The 19505-nt window shown below is 35.5% G+C and overlaps 1 protein-coding gene across 11 annotated transcripts in view; it reads right to left on the reverse strand.

Moving 5' to 3' along the window:
• The window catches only part of CDH13 (cadherin 13), a 477794-nt gene that overhangs the window by 25219 nt on the left and 433070 nt on the right, over positions 1-19505 (reverse strand). For all 11 annotated transcript variants that reach the window (XM_035543527.2, XM_035543525.2, XM_050713274.1 and 8 more), the window contains one exon: positions 9651-9793. In XM_035543527.2, coding sequence (XP_035399420.1) covers positions 9651-9793 — 143 coding nt within the window. The remainder of the gene's footprint in view (positions 1-9650; positions 9794-19505) is intronic.

Genomic DNA, 19505 nt, shown 5'->3' on the forward strand with positions numbered 1-19505 from the left:
TTATTGTAAAACTTTGCAGCTGAAAGGAGAATTAAGGCGTAAAGCAAGGGCTCAGTCTGATAACCCTTGGAAGCACCTTTTCAAAAGAGCTTAGCTCCCATTTTTGTCACTGAACTGGCTATTCCTACTGAGGCTGAATTCTTTGAACCTGCAGGTACTTAGAATCATTTGGGACAGAGAAAATTTCAAATTCCTGCTAAGGCTCCCACAAGTGGCATAGCTGTGAACATACTATGGCATATGAATGAAACGTCATTGCGTTACTCATTACTCACATATGTAAAAGCTGCTACAACAGACTGAAGGATGGCTAGTTTGGATACTGAAAGAAAATCAGAGCTTGGTATTGAATCCTGATTTTAATAATCTAGGTCAAAATTGAGAAACTTAATGAGTAATCTTCAATGAGACAGTAATGCAGGTAAGGTCTTCCAAGTTAGTTAAGGTCTGTGAGAATGAAACTGTGGTTGGGAACACTAAAAACGTACAGATTCATCTTAGACCATGCTGCAATTGGAAATCTATGATACATTATCTGAATTGCATTAGGACTGTTAATGTCTTCATATCCTAGCATTAGACCACATAAAAAGCTTCTGATAGCAGTCGTCATTTCGGCAATAGCTACTGCTGTTGTAAGATGCAACGAGCAAAAAATAGACTAAAAAAGTAGTTCTATTTCATGAGTTAGATACCACCATAGAATATGATGGGATCTATTGTCTGTGAACTAGAATCTGTAATTCAAAGGACTGTTACCAGAAGATGTAGATGTTAAATTTAATCTTAGTGCTATCAGCATAAATGACTGTGTTGCTACCTTTACTTTAAAGAACAGTATCAAAAGAAATATTATAGGAACATATACTTTGTATACTTCTATTTAGTTGTATTTTAATGAAAAGCTAGGCAGAATCATATCAGAATTATTAGTATAGAATAGAATAGAATAATTAGTATAATGTCTTGAGATACAAACCCTCTGTAGAAAAACCTGGCCAAAAAATTTGAAAACTAGTGTTCAGCTTTGGTCCAAAAAGTTCCCATAGGAACGATGATGGCATTTAGACATCTAACTACTCAAATGAGGCTGCGAGTCAGGTAGTTAGATTCTTAAAAGATACCAATTACGGACAACGATGGCCATGGACTAAGATGACATTTCTCTTAAGTATCAAGACTTGCATAAAATGGCATGTCTAACAAGCAATCATATGGTTGAATGGCTGATGATGTGTTTAATCTGAGCATAACATTTTTATGGACATGAAGAGACATTTCACATTGCCCTTTCTAGTTTTCTTACAGAAATGTGATGTTGTTGTATACAGATTTTGAATATGGATGAACTATGCTTCATGAAATTGAAGATAATATTTGGACTGTTTTGAAACTGAATTAAGAAATTCCTCATCAGTGTATCTTCCAACACCAACTATTTTCATTTACTTGACATGACAACAGAAATACAGAGTTGGCAAACACCACACAGGAAGTGAGACTTTCAAATATGCCTAGCACAGTAAGAAACCAAACATCCTTAGAAGTCAGGGAAAGTCAAGGGCTTAATTTTTGGGGTTATCCAAAGGAAATCTCACATGACTGAGGATTGCCTGCATAGCATCCTATTTCATTGTACCTGCATTTCTATCCTACAGTTAGTATCATAAAAGATTGGTAGATGGTTCCATGCTGCATGAGTAAGTCCACAATCATGTCCAAATGTCTCACCACACTTTGTGTAGACATACATACGGAAGCTTTAAAGTAGTCAGTGAAGATGTTAATAGCTATGTAGCATCAAATCATTTATATGAAAGTTGGTTTTATATGATGTTAAGTCAACATGTGACTTTCATGAGAGCATTTTGAGTTCATACATTTGTTTCACTCAATGCTAAGGAAGCCCTGGGAAACATACCACTGGCTGTACCGGCATGTGGGCCATGCCAGCCTCACATTTTCACATCCAGTGGTGTTTTCCTCAATTAACTGAGCAATAACAACAACAGTAACACTGGGAAAAACTAATTAGGCACTTCACTGTTGGAATTGCAACAGTTCTCATGTTTAGACCCTACATTCCCTTCTAGGAGTAGAGTTGGGCGTGCAGTGGTTAAGCACAGACATCCATTTACACTGAGTTGCCAGCGTGTACTTACAGGAGTCAGCTAGAATGATTGTTCTAAATTGGTAGAATATTTGCAAGATGGAAATGTTGTTTAAATGCAACATAAACACACACACAAACAAAATCATAAAAGATTTAGTCCTTTTCTTCCAGCTTTCCCTTTCCTATTTTCAAATGCCAACATTAGCCTAAATGACCCTGAATACGTTATACTAGCATTCAAAAACATACTCAAAACTTAGAAAATGAACTGTTTGGGACATTTGAAATTACAGTGAATTTAGATTATTCTTGAAAATGAAAATGCATATTTCTTAAAGCTATGGAAATGTTCTTAAGTATGTATCCAGGTAAAACAATTACTTGAACACGGCTACTTAAAATTATATTCTTTGGTCAACAGGCCTCTAAAATCAAATAATTAAACCTATATTATTCAGCCTTCATTGAGCTTTTCTAATTCCGAAGTCCCTCTTTGGAATAACCGAGATATATATATCTTTTAGAATTGTGTTTTTAAAATATATATTTTTTTAATTTGTAGATTTAAAGGATATTATTAGCTAAACAAATTGGATATAACAACATTTTTTCAGCTAAACTGAATTTCGTTTCATTTGTGAAAACCAACATGAAAATCTTCAAGAAATATTTTCTCTTTGAGCTTGACTTTTTTCTGGTTTGACACCAAAGCTGACTTGATCTAAAGCAGGACAAGTTGCACAAGGGAGAAATAAATATTATCAAACACAAAAATACTTGTCCACATGCTTGTGGAAGGTACCTTTTGCTAAATCAGATGAAAGTCAGCTTATACTTGTACATAATACAATTTGTTTAGTGGCACAGATAGGAAACAAAGGATTGATAATCAACTAACAAAATCCCCAGACACAAATCATAAAGTGTTAAGGCATGAGAATACATGTTTTTACTTAAGTTTGGAAAGTTCACCTAATGGCATCAAAAGCTAAATATATGAATTATTCTGTTTTTAAAACACTAATGTTTTGTATCTTGGTCTTTACAGCAAAACGATATTTATATAAATGCTTTTACAGAACAATGTTTAATTAAGAATAATTAGGAAAAAAGGAATTTAATTCAAATTATTATACCTTCTTTTTGAAGAGCATTGGAGACCAGGGATTCTGGTGGTATTTATCAACTTTCCAAAGAAGAAAAATCAACCGCTTTAAAGAATCCAGTGGCTACATAGATCTAAGCCACAGTACTGCTAGAAGCTAGAACAGTATTTTAGGAAGAATGGAGCATGAACTGTCCCCTTTTACATGTTCATTATGAATGGTAAAAAGACTTCTGCACTCCTTTCTTCTTACTGAATTAAGCTTCCAAAACCATCAAATTAATACATATTATCTATGTCCTTCTATGTCATGATGCAGAAATTACAAGGCCATTTAATTCCTAGAGCAAGTGGTTTGTCCTCTGCCAAATCTGTAGGGTATCCACTGCCATACAGATTTTCTCTCAAGCTGACAGAATGGAAATTATTTATTTTCAATTTTGCTATTTATGGTTTACCATTTAGCAGTGTTTTTTAATCTTGGACTGTCATTTATGTAACCCACAAAGACTCTTTTTTTTTTTTTTTTTTTTTCCTGCCGCTACTTTTTAGCTGGCTAACAGAGTTACATGGATACAGAATGAGAAGGTAGAATGAACTGTTTGAGCAATTACAGTAAGAACAATTTTTCTTCATATCTGAGCAGAAAAAAAGCCTTTGAGAATGTGGGTTTTCTAACTTCTGGCATAATTACCTTTGCTCTGACCCATCATGAATAAAGCTTTCTCTCTTTAAACTTCTATAAACCATATTTGAATCATAGTCATATCAAGGTCAATTTGGAATAACTATAATGATGTCTACAGAATTTCTTTCATTTTACTCCCATGTAACTAACTATAAATTGTAGGACTGCCTACGATTTCTCCTTGGATGTGTTTTTTTCACCAATTTCTCTATTTTCATCTTCATATGTACGGGAAGGAGAAGCTGTTTTGTTGTATTTAATAGGGCAAGAAAAGAGGAGAATAAAGAATGAAAGGAACATTGTAGAAATTCCCAAAGTGTTTGGAGGGAGCTATGCATTCAGACTGTGCAGTATGTGGTTAGACTATGTAACATGCTCTCTCTTTAAGTGATTGTATTTCAGATATAGACTGTGAGAAATAATGGTTCATGCTTTATAACGATACTGCTATGAAAATTTAACTGAAATTTCAGAGTCTCCTCCCTCATCATTCTCTTTTTCCTCCATATGCTGTTTTTCTAATCAGAAAATGTGTGCATGCTAGGTGATTTGGCAGCAGGTACCCTCTGTGCAGGCATAAATCCCATTCAGACAGGCATATTCCAATACTTTTTGTGTTCAAGCTGAACTCCATTAATGGTTCAACTAAAGTAAATGGAACCAACAGTGGGAAGATACTAAGATATGGGTGTGCTGCTCAGAATCTGACATATACAGAAACTGGCCTTATAAATGCCACATGCTGACATTTTCTATAAAAGAGGTCCAAAATTTCCCATGAGCTGAAATTTCCTATTTTAAAAATATGCATTGGCATATTGATTTTTAAATAAATAAATAAATAAATAAATGCTAAAAGTTGCAATCCTTCATTCATTCAGATAATATATGCAGATCCTATTTTTGAGTAATTACATTTCAAAAGAGCACAGTTCTTTCAGCATATCGAATTGCTACTGACATATGCTATCCGTCTTAAATACTGTTTTCAGCATTCTAATTTCTTTTTCTAATCATGAGTCCATGATGACAAATTAAAACAATATTTTGTGTGCAATTCATATTTTATTGAAATTTAAAATGGCAAGAAAAGGATGAGTATTCAGTTTATTTTCTCATCTCAATTAATACAGCAATTAAGATAAGGAGTATAAAACTGGCTTAATTGGGTAGCCATGGCAACTAATTGCCTGATTTCTTCAAAAATAGCATGTTTTAGGTGGAATCAATCTGTGGTAATTTAATTACGTACATCATGAAGCAAGAAGACAGGTTAGATACATGTAAGGAAAAATTCTGTTTCCAAATTGTTACACATCTTTGTTACTCCAGTTTTTTCTAGCTGTTGTCTGTTTCTGTTCATTACCTGTACTACAGAATGATAATTTTTCCTTTTAACGATTAGGATTATCAAGAAGAGCACAATGAATACCTGAAAATAGTTCAGGTGGTACCCAGAAAAAAGGAAAAAAGTGAAAATTAGACTCTGACTCCTTCCTCATTTTCCAAAGAATGGCAAACTGGCCACAGTCATAGAACCAAAATTCCCTTTTTAAATATAAATAAATAAATAATTGACCAGTGCAACTCAAGGCAAACACTGAAATCACTCCAGTCTAGATATAACTTCTTATGGCCTTTACCTTGTTTAATCATGTATAGTCCATGAAATAGAGATTACTGCTCCTGAAGCTGATTTCCTGCAGCTCAACCCTCCTGTTGGACATCCTGCCTATACTAGGGATGGCTGCCATGCAAACACTTATGATTTCAAATGCTGGGGATGGTGATGCAACATAGGGAGCAAACCACTTTCAGAAAAGAAAAAGGTGGTTTTCAGTCCTGGGTTATTGCTGTAAGAAACTCTGCTTACTGCGATTTAGTATATTGAAAGCTGTATCTATTAAAAATGTGAACCAGTAAGAAGCTGGATCACTGGCAATAGATGAGAGTTTCTGTCTCAGTAGGAGAACACTGCTAACTGACTTGTACCCTGCCCAGGTGGCATCAGAAAAGGGAAGTAGATACTGTATTTAAGCCAAGTCAGCAAGACTGGGCATTAGTTTTTCAGCATTTTTCACGAGCAGCCTACATACCTGAACAGCACAGGTGGTTCTTCCATGTATTAGGCAAACAAAGGTAACCAAAGTTTTTCTTCTAAAGAGATGGAAAAGACTATACAACAGGAACATTAACTAGGATATTGTGCCTCACTACAATAACATTGTTCATTAACTTAAGACTGTTTGAATATGTATTGTTATTCCTTTCTCTCTCTTAAAGAAAAGGGAGAAACCATATTTAGCCTTTTTTTTTTTTTTAGATTTCATACATCTTCCAGATTATTTTTTAGCTTCCCCTCCATAATTTTCATCTTTTTCTCCTCCCTTACGTTTTCTAAATTGTAACTCAAACTCTCAGAATGTAGGTAAAAAATGGACCCTTCTTGCAGAGTTTTTTAGCATGTCTGACCTTATGAGAAAAACATACAGACATACAGGTATTCTGCTTTATGAGACTCCTCCCGGATACTCCATAATATACTACCATATGTAGGATGACCCTACAACATGGTCACACAGCAGATCTCCTGGAAGGTCTGATGCAAGCAGATTTCTCAAATTGAAATGACTTCTTGCCTTTATTTAATCTATATGTTTTACAGATACACTCCCAATAATTGCACTTAATTGTGGTGATATTGCATTGTTTTTACTGATTAGAATAATGAATTCAGGAAATAGAATGATCTCTGTTGGCACTTCCGTTAATTGAATGAAACCTCTGATGTTTTCCAAGTTTGCATAAATATGACTTTGTCCCATTATGAGCTCATTCTCAGATTAAACACAGTTCGTGACACTTCAATGTATTAACTCTGCTTCATGATATTTCCTACCATTATTTAATTTCTTCTTTAATAGACCAGAGACTCTATGTCCACACAAGTATTTAATAAAGAGTTTTCAAATTCTAAAGACACTACCTTGACCTTTACTGAAATCAAAAGTACAGAGCAAATTAGGATATTCATTCCAAAAAGTCCTTTTTAACGTAAAATTTCCCTCAATAAAAGGTCAAACTTTATTATCTATAAAATTAATACTGTGTCCATCAAATTTGCTATTACACATTGTTTCACTTGTGTTTGGGAAGGTACAGGAACCTTTAGATGTTTAGAGCAGAAGTAATATAGTTCATACTTACTTAGCTACATTTCTTTTCAGTTAATTGGACGATGCTGAAAAATAGCATCAAGTTCAAAAAGAATATCATAAAAAAACGTATTATTTCCTGCAGTAAAATGACTCTGTTTAGAGTTGAATGACAGTAAAGAATACTTTTGTGATTTACTGAAAAAAGATATATGGATTTATATAAAGAACTACCAACCATGAAGCTCCTGGTTTTACTTCTGACAGAAATCTTCAACATTTTACAAATAAGAAAAATGCCCAGCACTTGTCCCCTGCACTGAAATGTAATAACCAGAAGCCAGTGTCTGATGAATCCAGTGACAGATTCTCTGTTGACATCAGTGAAACGGTATGAAAAAAGTATCACTGTAAATTTTGTTTTCAGCTGTCTAATCTCTTCAACTAAAATAGCACCCAAACGGTATGGTCACTTTAAAAACAGGTGGCAATGAAATATGATGGGACAACAGGATCCCTTCTGTAATTATATATACTCTATATGCTATGAATACTAATAGAAAATAATATGCTTGTTTACTCTTCTTGTGTAGGACTAAGGTCCTACATTTGTCCTTTTAATGTCCAAGGTTTTATTTTATTTTAGATCCTCTCCTTATTATAAATACTGTTAAAAATTAGCATGCAACTCACAGACATTTCCACAGTAAGCATCATGTCTGCAATCCCTTATACTATCAATTGACATTAACACTGCTGAAACTCCTGGCAGTACTGTCAGAAACTGAACTCGGGAAGATGTGCAAGCATCTGCCTCTGGCTTTGCCCACTGAGGCCGGGGCTCCTGAGCAGCTCTTGCTCCTACCAGCTCCCCCAGATTTCATTATTACATAGTTAGACAAACCAACAGCAATTTTTCCAGTTACCAACCTGCTTCTAAGTTTAATGTGTTCTTTGGTAATTAATCCAGGGCTGATACAGACCACAAGGTTAATACCAGCTATTTAAGCTCTGCTATTTAATGCTATTTCCACATATGGCCGAGCTACATACGGTGAAGTAGAACAATATTCTGAATGATCATTATTAACACTTTAGCATGCCAGTACTAAATGCACACTTGTGGTTTCTAATTACTTCATTCAAATAAGTCAATAATGTTGGAGTAGATTAGCTCCTGTGCTAACAGGACCACCAAATTACAAATAAACACAACAGCTGCTAGAATTAGATGCTGACCCAGTATCTCAATGGAAGAGAGTTCCTTCCTCTCTAACCCATGTTAAATACCTACTCTTGCTCGGCTGTTCAGTGCTCAGACACCTTTCCCTCCTCTTGTTTTTCCAGAGTTTGAATGTTTCCAGGGAAACATTCTGGGAATTAAGGAGTCACCTAGCAGTAAGGCTCCATGGAATGGATGAATGAGTGTTACCGCCCTGAGAGCACGATAAAGTTCTACCCAAAAAGTTATGAAAATCCACTTTCATTCAGACCGATTTCCACAGTAAGAAATATTCAACTTTCTGTTCCACATTTTCTCTTGAGGATATTTGACTCCACCTTTAAAACATACGCAATTTTTTCCTTTTGATAATTTCTCAGTAATGTTATCCTGGCTTTTTACTCTCATCCTAAGATGACATTTCCCAGTGTACCCCATCTTAAAGATGCATTTAAAAGATCTTTATTCAATAGCAAGTAAAAACAGAAATAAGTTTAGAGCTACATTTTTCTATGAAAATTTCTTAAGACAAATATGTATATGAATAGATAAGTAAATCATCATGTCAGCAGATTTTTTTTCTTTTATATTGAAGATAATACTTTCTTTTTCCTGTCAGGGCCTGCAAATGTTCCCTGAGTCATGTGGTTACAAAAATACAGAATTACCCTCCTAAAAATAACATTTTACAATTCATCACCAGGAATAAACCAGCTGCAGCTGTGAAAAAGTGTTAACATATTAGCTGTTACATTACAGACAAATCTTTTATTTACTTTGTGCCGTTAGCTCTAGAGATTTGCAGAAATGCTCAGGATTTTCTCTTTCTTTCTGTGCCACTGAAGTCACTTACTGACTTTTCACTAGATACTTTAATTTTGATTATATTTGACAGAAGGAACTTTAATCCATGTAATATGTAAAAAATACTGCATTTTAATAAGGGCTTTTACTTATGTTTTTATTGCCACTGTCATTGCATAGAATAGAATTCAGCATATCAGGGACGGGTTGTTATCGGTATTTAGGTGCCTGAGGCTTACTAACTACGCAAATATTGTGAAGAAATTAACTCTGAAAAAGATGATTTAGAACTTTCCAAGAATGTTCATAAACTATTTCCATCTCATATTGAGATCTCAGCATAGGAATATGTGTGAGATGTAGCCTTAAGTTAAGTGGTTCTAAATTTGAAGTTTTTTTCCTGTTTTGCCACAATGACCTCTGATACCTTTAGGTGTCTGCTTACCAGTGCTGAATCATATGCTTAACGTTACATGTGCACCTTTTTGAAGAGGAGCTTTCAAACAGAAAAAAAAAAAAAAAGTCATATACTTTAATGAATATGATCTATAATAGTTACTCACCACTGTCTATTGCCAGAAAGAGAGCGGTGTATATGTTGTCCTGAACATAAGGCGATTCCCGATCCAGGATAGCAGTGGTGCCAATGGTACCATTGGTAGGGTTAATTTCTAGCCAGCCTGCTGGATCCTTATAAACTGAGTACCTATATAAAAAGATAAAAGTCATTAACCAATTATATATCTAGACATAAACTAATTACATTACTACAAAAAAAAAAAAGTCTTTGCACTCACTGGCTTTCATGAGGTAGATCTCTTAAGACTTAAAAAGTACAACTTAAACCTCGTGCCTTCCTTTGAGATAGATCATTACTGTTAGGCTCGTTTGAGAGAGAAACATAGAAAAGTTTGAGTGAATGTCTTTGGTTACAGATGCCCCAAAGCTTCATACAGAAATCAATGTTTGAAACATTGCATAGGACCTCTTTCCTAGTAACAATCTTTGGAGTGATAGGTAGAGTACCTAAACACTTTCAAAGGAGTTCTGCAGCAACAGGGGTATTTACAGACTTTATAAATTCTCTCACAGTATTTTTCCAGACTCAAAATTCTGGTTGGACTAGCAGTTTTATTTTTTATTGCCTGAGTGTTTTTCCTTTTTCTATTAAAATTAATTATCTTGGGTGGGTCTGGAGGTGCTATAAATGGTGGTGTATGGTATCAAAAAGAGAGTTTTGATTCATTAGCTCTAATCTGAGAGCTGGTTACATACAGACCCCTAGTTTGTACACATTTGATTTGCAGTTTGTAATCCAAAATTACCTGCTTCTAATGGTTTCATTTAGATGCTCAGAGTCTTGGACCAATTCAACCATATGTATGTTGTCCAAACAAGGATTTGAAAATGCTGTCTGTCCAGATCCTGTAACATAATTCACTGCTGTGCTTTGTTTGCAGTCATCAGCACAAATATTTAGACCCCGCTACTGGAAATATTTAGAGAGATTGTGAACTTTATGCACTAAGAACTGCCCTATTATACTGAAGTAATAAATGTAGGAATGTTCTGATTCTACACTGAGTTAAAGATAATATGTAATATAACAGCACAGAACTGAACGAACTGGCACCAATTCCCTCTTCAATGAAATTTTTATTGTTTTAAACAAAACCTCCAATCATATAGTCAATACTTAGTATAATAACCTGTTTACCTTTTTTGTAGTGAATTGTTATAGATCATGAACAGCCATAAAATCTTCTACAGACATTTTAAATTGTAAGTAATTGACATGAAACCTGTTACTATTTAATGAGTAGGTGCCAAGCCAATACCTTTCATGTGAAAGGTGTCTTATGTGATAATGCTGCGAAAAATAATTTATCAGTGCAACTATCTCCTGAGCGAATAATCAAAAATAACAGATTGTTAGAAGGGAAAAAATAAAGTAGGTAAAATGAAATAAAATGGCAATAGGTAGAAGAAAGGAAAATTTGCAGGCCAACAAAGACATGGTCTTGTTGAATTCCTACTTCAGAAGCTTGATTTGGTCTCTTGTGTGCTCTGAAAAGGTAAAAATAAGTGACGGTGAGTTGCTAGATCCCTGTAACAGACTGTAACTAACCTTTTGGAGTTTATGAGAAAAAGAAACAAACACTAAAAACACATGGCTTGCTTATGTTCCCACAGAAGTCACTCAGAGTTTCTCCACTGTCTTCCCCAGGAGCAGAAATGATCCCATAGGTAATATATGAAAAAGAAGCGAAGCCAAACAGTAATACATAGTAAGACTTTCCATCAACCCAACATGTTCTTCCACTTAACTATGTAAATATTAATCAATACAGGAGCTTTATCTTCTGTAAAAACAAATTGCTAGAATAGTAACAATGCAGATCATTATTTCATTTCACTTCTTTGTTTCTTTTTTATTGTTGTTTTTATAACTTTGCAACAAAGGTATGCACAAAAGTATGGAATCAGGGCAGCCTAAACAATTCGTAGTCTATTGTAAAACTGCAAATTCTCAATTAACCCTGAAACAATTTAAGAAGATTCAACACTTTTAAAGTAATGAGAATTTAAAATGGATTGTATTATCTTCCCTGATTGCTCTACAAAGCACTGATGGCTGTGCAAATAAAAAACTGAATTGTATAACCTGTGATTTGGCACAGGATATTGTGAAAGTAGTACTTTGTCTTTCCTACCACATTTTTTACTTATTGTAAGTATATTGCAGTACAGCTAAGATGATGATTTTTTTTTTTTTGAGGACTCTGCTAGCAAAAGATTTAGAATAGACTCATTAAGAAAAGCACTATATATACATAAAAAAAAAGAATACAGAGCTTCACTTTTTACGTTTAACTTTAGTGGGATCTAATTGTGTGGCAGTATTGAAAATCAGACCATTTTTTAGGTGGTTAAACATAAACGTTTGTGCCTACTTGCACCCACTCAGTTTTTGAAAATCATAAGCACATTGATAAGTCTGTATGGATGTATACAGGACTGTGTTCTCTGGAGTGCCAGTTACTGCTTATTCTGGACTTACTCTACATTGCACTAGTGAAATTTAGTGCTGCCTTGTGAGGTTTTCTGTATTTTGTTGTTTAGTTTTAAAACATGTCAACACGTGACAGTCCCTAAGGTTTTATGTGAACACCAGGACACGGGTAAGTGGGTGTAGCCTACTTTGTTTGTCATCTCCTTGCACTATGTTCATGCCCTGGCATTATATGTAAGGCAAGTATTGCAAAAGAAGCAGAAAAAACAATTCCCTTAGACTGGGATCATCTACTGTGAAACATTAAGTACTTCAGATACAGACCTACAAACAGATGCAGAGAAGCTATAGCTGCAGAACAACAGAGTACAAATCAAAATATGCACTTTGCCTATTTGGTGCAGAACTAAAATAAAATAGCATATATATGGAAATAATTTAAAATGTTTAAATGTCATCATCTCCTTCCTGTAATGCAGGCAAATCATTCAGAGAACACCTCCTGGGGTTGCTAGCAGACGTGCATGGTGGTTGTGGCTGGCAGCTTGATTAGCACAGACTTACACAGAACAGTGGTGATAATATGGACATGGAAATCTAATCAGAGCCACAACCTTGCACTAGACAAAAAAACAATTTCACAACCAATAGTCAAATAGCCCAGGGGGTCAAAGGAGAGCAGCTAGGCATCTAGGCACAGAGCCAGATGCTGCTTTTGACTTCCAGAGCTTGGTAGTTGCCAGACTTTTCCCATGTGGAGTCAAGGGGTCTTGGCTCTTATGTTTTAACAGAAAGAGAAGGAAGGCAAAATGAAGCATTTTGAACATATTGAGTATCACCACAACAGAAAAAATCAGTGCTAAATCTGTGCTGAATGACACATCTGTGCCAGCGTGTTGTGCAGCACTGACGGGAGTTAAAGTGAGCGATCTGGAAAGGCTTGTCGGGGTGGCGGTTCTCCAGCCTTGTGCAGCTGGATATTGCTCAAGTCACCTTCCACAGAGACGCTCTGACCAACAAGATGCAACAGAAAAGAAGTGGTACAGCAGTACTGGCCCCATGAAATATCTGATCCTGCAGTTAGGCTTTGTACTGCAGACTGCAGGCATTAAGATGCCACTGTAGTAGACTACTGAGCAAGACTGTTATAGCACATTAGGACCTGGAGATTTGCACTCCGAGTCCTGGCTCTGTCACGATGGAATCTGGGAAATCATTTAATTCAAGCTACACACCCAATTCATAGCGTTAAAATGGTAAGGATATATTTCTGTCTTGAAGAGCTTTTAAAAGGATAACGTCTATAGCTGACTGCTAAAGGACTGAGAGCATACAGCAATGAGTGACATCAAAAGTACTGAGACTCAGAACAGAAAAGAATAATTTGAACAGTTTTCTAAAGATGCAGAGAAGCAGTTACTGTCATTTGCAAATTGTATAGTTGTTTTTTTTAAACTATATTTAAAATAGAATTAAACACAGATTATTCAAAATTCATTCTCTCTCCTCTGCATGTGTGTACACATGTATGCGTGTGTATGCTGACTGGTCCTGGGTGAAACTTAAAGTGTCAAAATATTGATAGTAACTATTTTCGTAGTGCTTCAGTCTGTCCAATCTGATTGAAAGGAGTCCGTATCAGAAATGTAACAAAGCTTATTCATACATTAGATTTCCAAATCATATTTGCAACTTTTATGGATCCTGGTCCTGCTGAGATAAGGAAAAAATATCAGAGTTGAATACACACAATATTTCCCCTAAGAAGTATAGGCACATTTGTATTTTGAATGAAAAGCATTCACATTATCCAAATTTCTGAATCCACAGCATTTCACCTACAATTAGGTAACATATTAAAGTTACCATATCTGTCTTGCTCCTGCTGGGACTGTACCATATAATGACAGTCTTTGAATTTTTTTCTATGAGCTCTTCATGAACTACTCAAGTGAAATGATCAGTGGGGAAGGTAACTTCATATTTTCTGTGCTTAAGAGCTCAGCATGAGAACTCCCTTTTGTCTCTGAATGAAAAATTCTCTAAATACAGACATTATGTAATCTTTAAATCAAGCCAATATGAATTTCATCTCATTATATCAAGTCCACCTGAAAAATTGAGAGCAACTACTTTTGGAAAAACATTTACAGGTATTTGGGAGAGATCAGCATAGCAACTGCAGCATAAATATACACACCTATATAAAAAAACAGTTGTTCTAAGAGAAAGATAAGAGCACTTCTCAAACTGTTAAAAAGTGTAACATTACATATCTGGATTAAAACTGTGTGGTGTTGCATATGCTATATGTAGAGATGACATGACGTAGAGCTTTAGAGATCAACCTGCACCCCATCATCGTGTTCCATCTTTTCCACTATGCTACCATTACCTTTTGCTTGCACAAATTATGGCAGTGTATGGCACCAGAAAGAGCACAAAAGAAGACCAACTGCAACACAGCGATTCTCCAGATGAAATATACTCTAGACTCATTTATGATGACACACGCATTTGTTCTGCTATTTGACTGTATGATAACAAAGGTAGTCCAGCTCCTATATGGTTTTAGGTTATAAGCTTTGGGAGAGCAACTTACATGTTGTGTATGTATATTCACAGCCTGGCACAACAGGGTCTCTAATTGCTATTCCACCATGCTGAATGCAAACAATAGTAATCCTCTGACATATATTACATCTAATATTCTCTAACTATATTTTCACTTTTTTTTTTTTTTTTTTTTTTTTTTTTTTTAATATTTGTGCCAGTAAAGCCATTGGAAGAAAGTCTTTGGAGTAGTTGTGGGTTTTCCCTTTTTTTCAGATATTGAAACAACTGTTGATGAAAAAGATATAATAATTTCAAGATGCAGGTGAATATACAGGTTTACTTTCCATTTAATATCCAGAAAGAAAGCTACTGCCTCAAATTTTCCACTGTAGCCCCTAAGCACTATTTCATACAGCTCAGTAACACATGATCCACAGTCCTTGTGTTTAGTGTGTTTTCACATCTCCTCTTTTATGTGCTGAACTCAGGCTGGTAGTTTGCTGTTCAATTTGGAAATACCTGGATCTGAGCCTGCATGTGAGGATTACACTGTTTGGCATTTCTTTCAACAGTCAGCAACAGTCTGCAGTCCAACATGTGCCAATGCCAACCACGCAGCCCCAGTGCAGTTGGCACTGGTCTGTCCTAATAGTTTTGAGTCTTCTTTTGCAACTCCTTTTAAATGAGTGCACGCAGTTAGTGTGGCAGTGTTGTCAGAACTATGCAATTACTATTATGGGCACGAGATCACAAAAATTTCAGCATAACTCTGCTATTGTTTAAGGTGTTCTGCAGGCATATCTGAGTAATAATTCAGAGCTAAGCCTTTTCTCATGATTTATTAGCAATTCAAAAAAAACTGCCTGAAATAACAAAGGCATGTCAACAGGTAAATGTCTTTGTGTTAGAAGAGATGGGGCAAAAACTAATCAGTATTGTTTCCTGTACATATACAAACTTCACTGCTGTTGGCAAATGAATATTCAATGCTACCCTGGCACTTTCTAATTCCCATATTCCACACTGCTTCCAACACACTGCTCTGTACCCAAGCATGTAGGTCTTGTGCTTTCCAAGGGGATACAATGGACATTTCCCTCTATTATAGCCACATTGATATTATATATCAATATATGTGACGTTATATATCAATATGTATATATGACACATTAATAGCTCAATATGCTATTTGCAATAGGTCTATGGTTTGTACACAGGAGATTTGGCTACTAGACAATTCAGCTGTACATACGACATTTGAATTACCAGAATAACAGTTGGGCATTTTTGTGGGAACCGGTAATGTTAAGTACTCATAATAGCTCATGGAGATCCCTGTTGAATAATGAATATTGTTTTGTCATCCAGTGAATAGGACACCCATAAGATGATACAGCAACACATGCAGCCCTACCAAGTCAGCCAGATGAACTAGTTCTTTAATTTTTGCATTTTCCTTTTCATCCATGTAATATAAATGAACAGAAAAAAAAATAATCCTGCATTATAAAATCATAGAATATCCAAGTTGCAAGGGATCCACAAGGACTATCATCCCCAAAGGACCACACACACACACACGAAAAAAAATCAGATCATATGTCTTAAGAGTGTTGTGCAAACATTTGTTGAACTCCCCAGACCATTACTAGTACCATACTGGGACTACTAGTAGTAAATTTTAAGCTAGCCTAGATATCTGTCCACTGTACTGGGGACACAACCTAAAACACAATTTCCATCACAGGTAACAAACTAAAAAGCAACTGTGGAATTTCTTATCACAGGGAAAACAGAAGCATAAGTATTTCATCACAGAATGTTACCAAAATCTATGCATTTATTCCTCTCAAAACCTACAGGTGAGGATATACATGGTATAACAGAAATGACAAAGGCAACAGTGCTGATATCCTGTTAAAGGTCTCTTTCAGATCTTTCTTAATCAATTGCATAAACACACGTGTTGATTCCTGATCCTCAAGGCTTTCAGAAAATCTGTGATTCCACAATACCGTCACTGACAGTTTTTAAGACCCATTTTGTATTGTAAACCTACCTGTATCTGGTAGGTTTGACATATACATATCCCTTGTAAACATTCTCTATTAAAAGAGTTAAGAAACACCCAACAATCTGCAAAAGACACTATTAAAAACTCAGAAAGGAAAGGAAAAACAACCTAAACTGTCGTCTCTTTGTATTTTCCATTCCCCATATTTGACTTACTGCAAATGGCAAACCAAGCATAGTTAGCCATCTTTTCCCATTAAATATATGATCATACAAAATGCATGCCTTTCAACTTGGGTTGAAATGCTGTTACTAAAAGTATGGCTATATGCTAAATGTGCAGTAGGCTGTAAAATATCTCCTGTAGTGCTCTCCTGCAGAGATTCAGGCACGCTCAAATTACTTTGGGTAGATTCTTTAAAATAAAAGATGTTAAAATAAAAGAAGCAAATTTAACAGAAATATGCTATTATTGATAAGAATAAATACATCATTAACAAAAAATAAAACCTGAAGTAAATCACATTTTCTGGCAACATTGTTGAGAAAGGTATTAGGTCAGACGCATTTTTAAACTTACTGCGGATAGAGGAGTTATGCAATACCCATTTTTCAGCTTCATGGAACAGATTTGTGGGCTTGCAGACTGTCTGTATTTTTGCAGGCTGAAAATGTCAACTTAGAGTACAATTTAAAAAAAATAAATTAAAATCCCCATCAGTGTTGTGCCACAAGTCACTCTATGCATTTTTTGGTCACAAAATTCATGTTTCTGTGTGATAAACTGGACATATTCCAGGGTGAATTCATTAGCTACGCACTAGTGCATAGCTTAGCTCTGCAGGCTGGGCATGACGATCTCTGTAGTAACTCACTGCAGCAGCTCTTTCCCAGGTGATCCCAAAGTGTCTCTCGAGTTTCCAGTTTATGTATGAACATAAGCATGCACATACCTTATTCTAACCCTATCTGAATAGCCATATACTTCTCTGGCTACAATGCCAATCTGGCACATGAAATAATGTAATAATTCCCTCCCAAGTATATGCATATCTGTTAGGATGTGGAGTGGACGGGATATAAACACTACTAAATTCAGCACTGCTGCACGCGACTGATATACATTGCTTTTTAAGGCTTAAGGTTTACACATTCATGTTTTTGGTCAGACACTGGATGTTAATATCAGCTTTCCATTGATTCAGTCTCAACAAAAACTCCTTTCAGCTTGTTGTAAAAAAATGCGTTTTATAGAGAACCAGAGCAGGAACACTGTGGTACTACAGGGCTGAGCACACCACTGAAGAAGCTCAGCAGTTTTTCCTAAAACTCCTCCATGCTATATGAACACAGAATATTCTCTAGAACAAGCTTCCATTTGAGTCTTCTTTCAGTCACCCTTTCAGTTTACGAGTAATATACAGAAATGTATGGCAAGAAAAGGAGCCTGCCCAGTGCTTGGGAGGATGACTTCTCTCTCCTACAGCCCTTCCTATGGTACCTGTCTGAACCAAGTAATAAGTGACAGTAAAGTCTGCTGGAAGTGTAAAAACTATTTCTCAGAAATATTGAAGCTGTTATTTTTTTTCTGATCTTTAGGACTGAAAGTGTGTGCCTTTTTAGTTACAACATATTTAAAAAGGCAGACAAAATGAAATGGAAACTTTAGACGCTACTTGGTCTATAGCAATATACCAGTACACTTAGAAATACTGTAACATTCTATTTCCAGTTTTAAAAAATAAAATTCCGATTTATTTTTTTCCATTAAAAATAATAAAAATTAACACACCCAAGGATATTTTATACAAACAACAAATCTTGACAGGAATGATAGCAAACAACAAAGCAAAACAAAACCACAAAAAAATTTCTTACTTAAATCCTTTTTGCAGTTAATTGGGCTGTGACATAAATATAGTTTTATGTGGGTGGGAGGGGTTTGGAATGCTGAGATATATCTGTTTGTGGAATTTTCTCTTAACTACATTCAGAGCCAAGTGCATACCCCACAGACAGAATTAAGTAGCATACCTCGCACAGAAATGTTTTTGTCCTGTTCAAGTAAAAATGAAGTATTGCCAGTACAGGCAAATTGAAGCATATGGGACTCAGCATAGAAGGTCAAATGAGAGAGCTTCAGCTGCTCTTCTCTACTGCTAAAGACAGATCAATATATACCCAATATTGTCTCCTGCTACTCACTGAATCAGAGGGAGCACAGTGGAAATAAAGTGTTAGAAATGTTAAGTCTATTCTGCATGAGACTTAAAAGGCAATGAGCTGCTTTGTTCAGACAGTGAGCAGGCTGGGGCTTTCATCTGGTAAATTTTAGCACTGGGAGTGGTTCTGTGCCCAAAAAGAACAGTTTGTAGGGCTGCAGCCACACTACAGACAGTAATTTCTTCTGTTTTCATCTGCAAGGCACTTTTTAAATTATGCACCCCATCTCACCATCTGAACAAAAATACTCATCGTTTTGGCTTTATTTTCCTTGTCACATCAGTGATTTAGCAGGTTCACTTTCATCACAATTCTCTATCTACAATGATATGATCAAAACAGAATGAAAAATTAGATGAAATTCAGTTTCTAGTCCCCTGCCACTGAGAAATATGAGATCAGAAAATGGTTGACTAATTAGTTATTTGTGTGGAAAAAAAAAAGAAGTAAAACCCTTGGTAAACATGAAGTAACTGTAGAGTCATTGGAATTATAATAATAATAATAATAATAATAATAATAATGCACCAAAACCTACAGCAATTAATCAAATGGAATTACTAAAACTGTAATAATGAGGTAGTTAAATAAACTGTTATGAAAAGGAAAGCAT

This window comes from Cygnus atratus, chromosome 12 (genome assembly GCF_013377495.2).
Source record: "Cygnus atratus isolate AKBS03 ecotype Queensland, Australia chromosome 12, CAtr_DNAZoo_HiC_assembly, whole genome shotgun sequence".
Taxonomy (NCBI): Eukaryota; Metazoa; Chordata; class Aves; order Anseriformes; family Anatidae; genus Cygnus; species Cygnus atratus.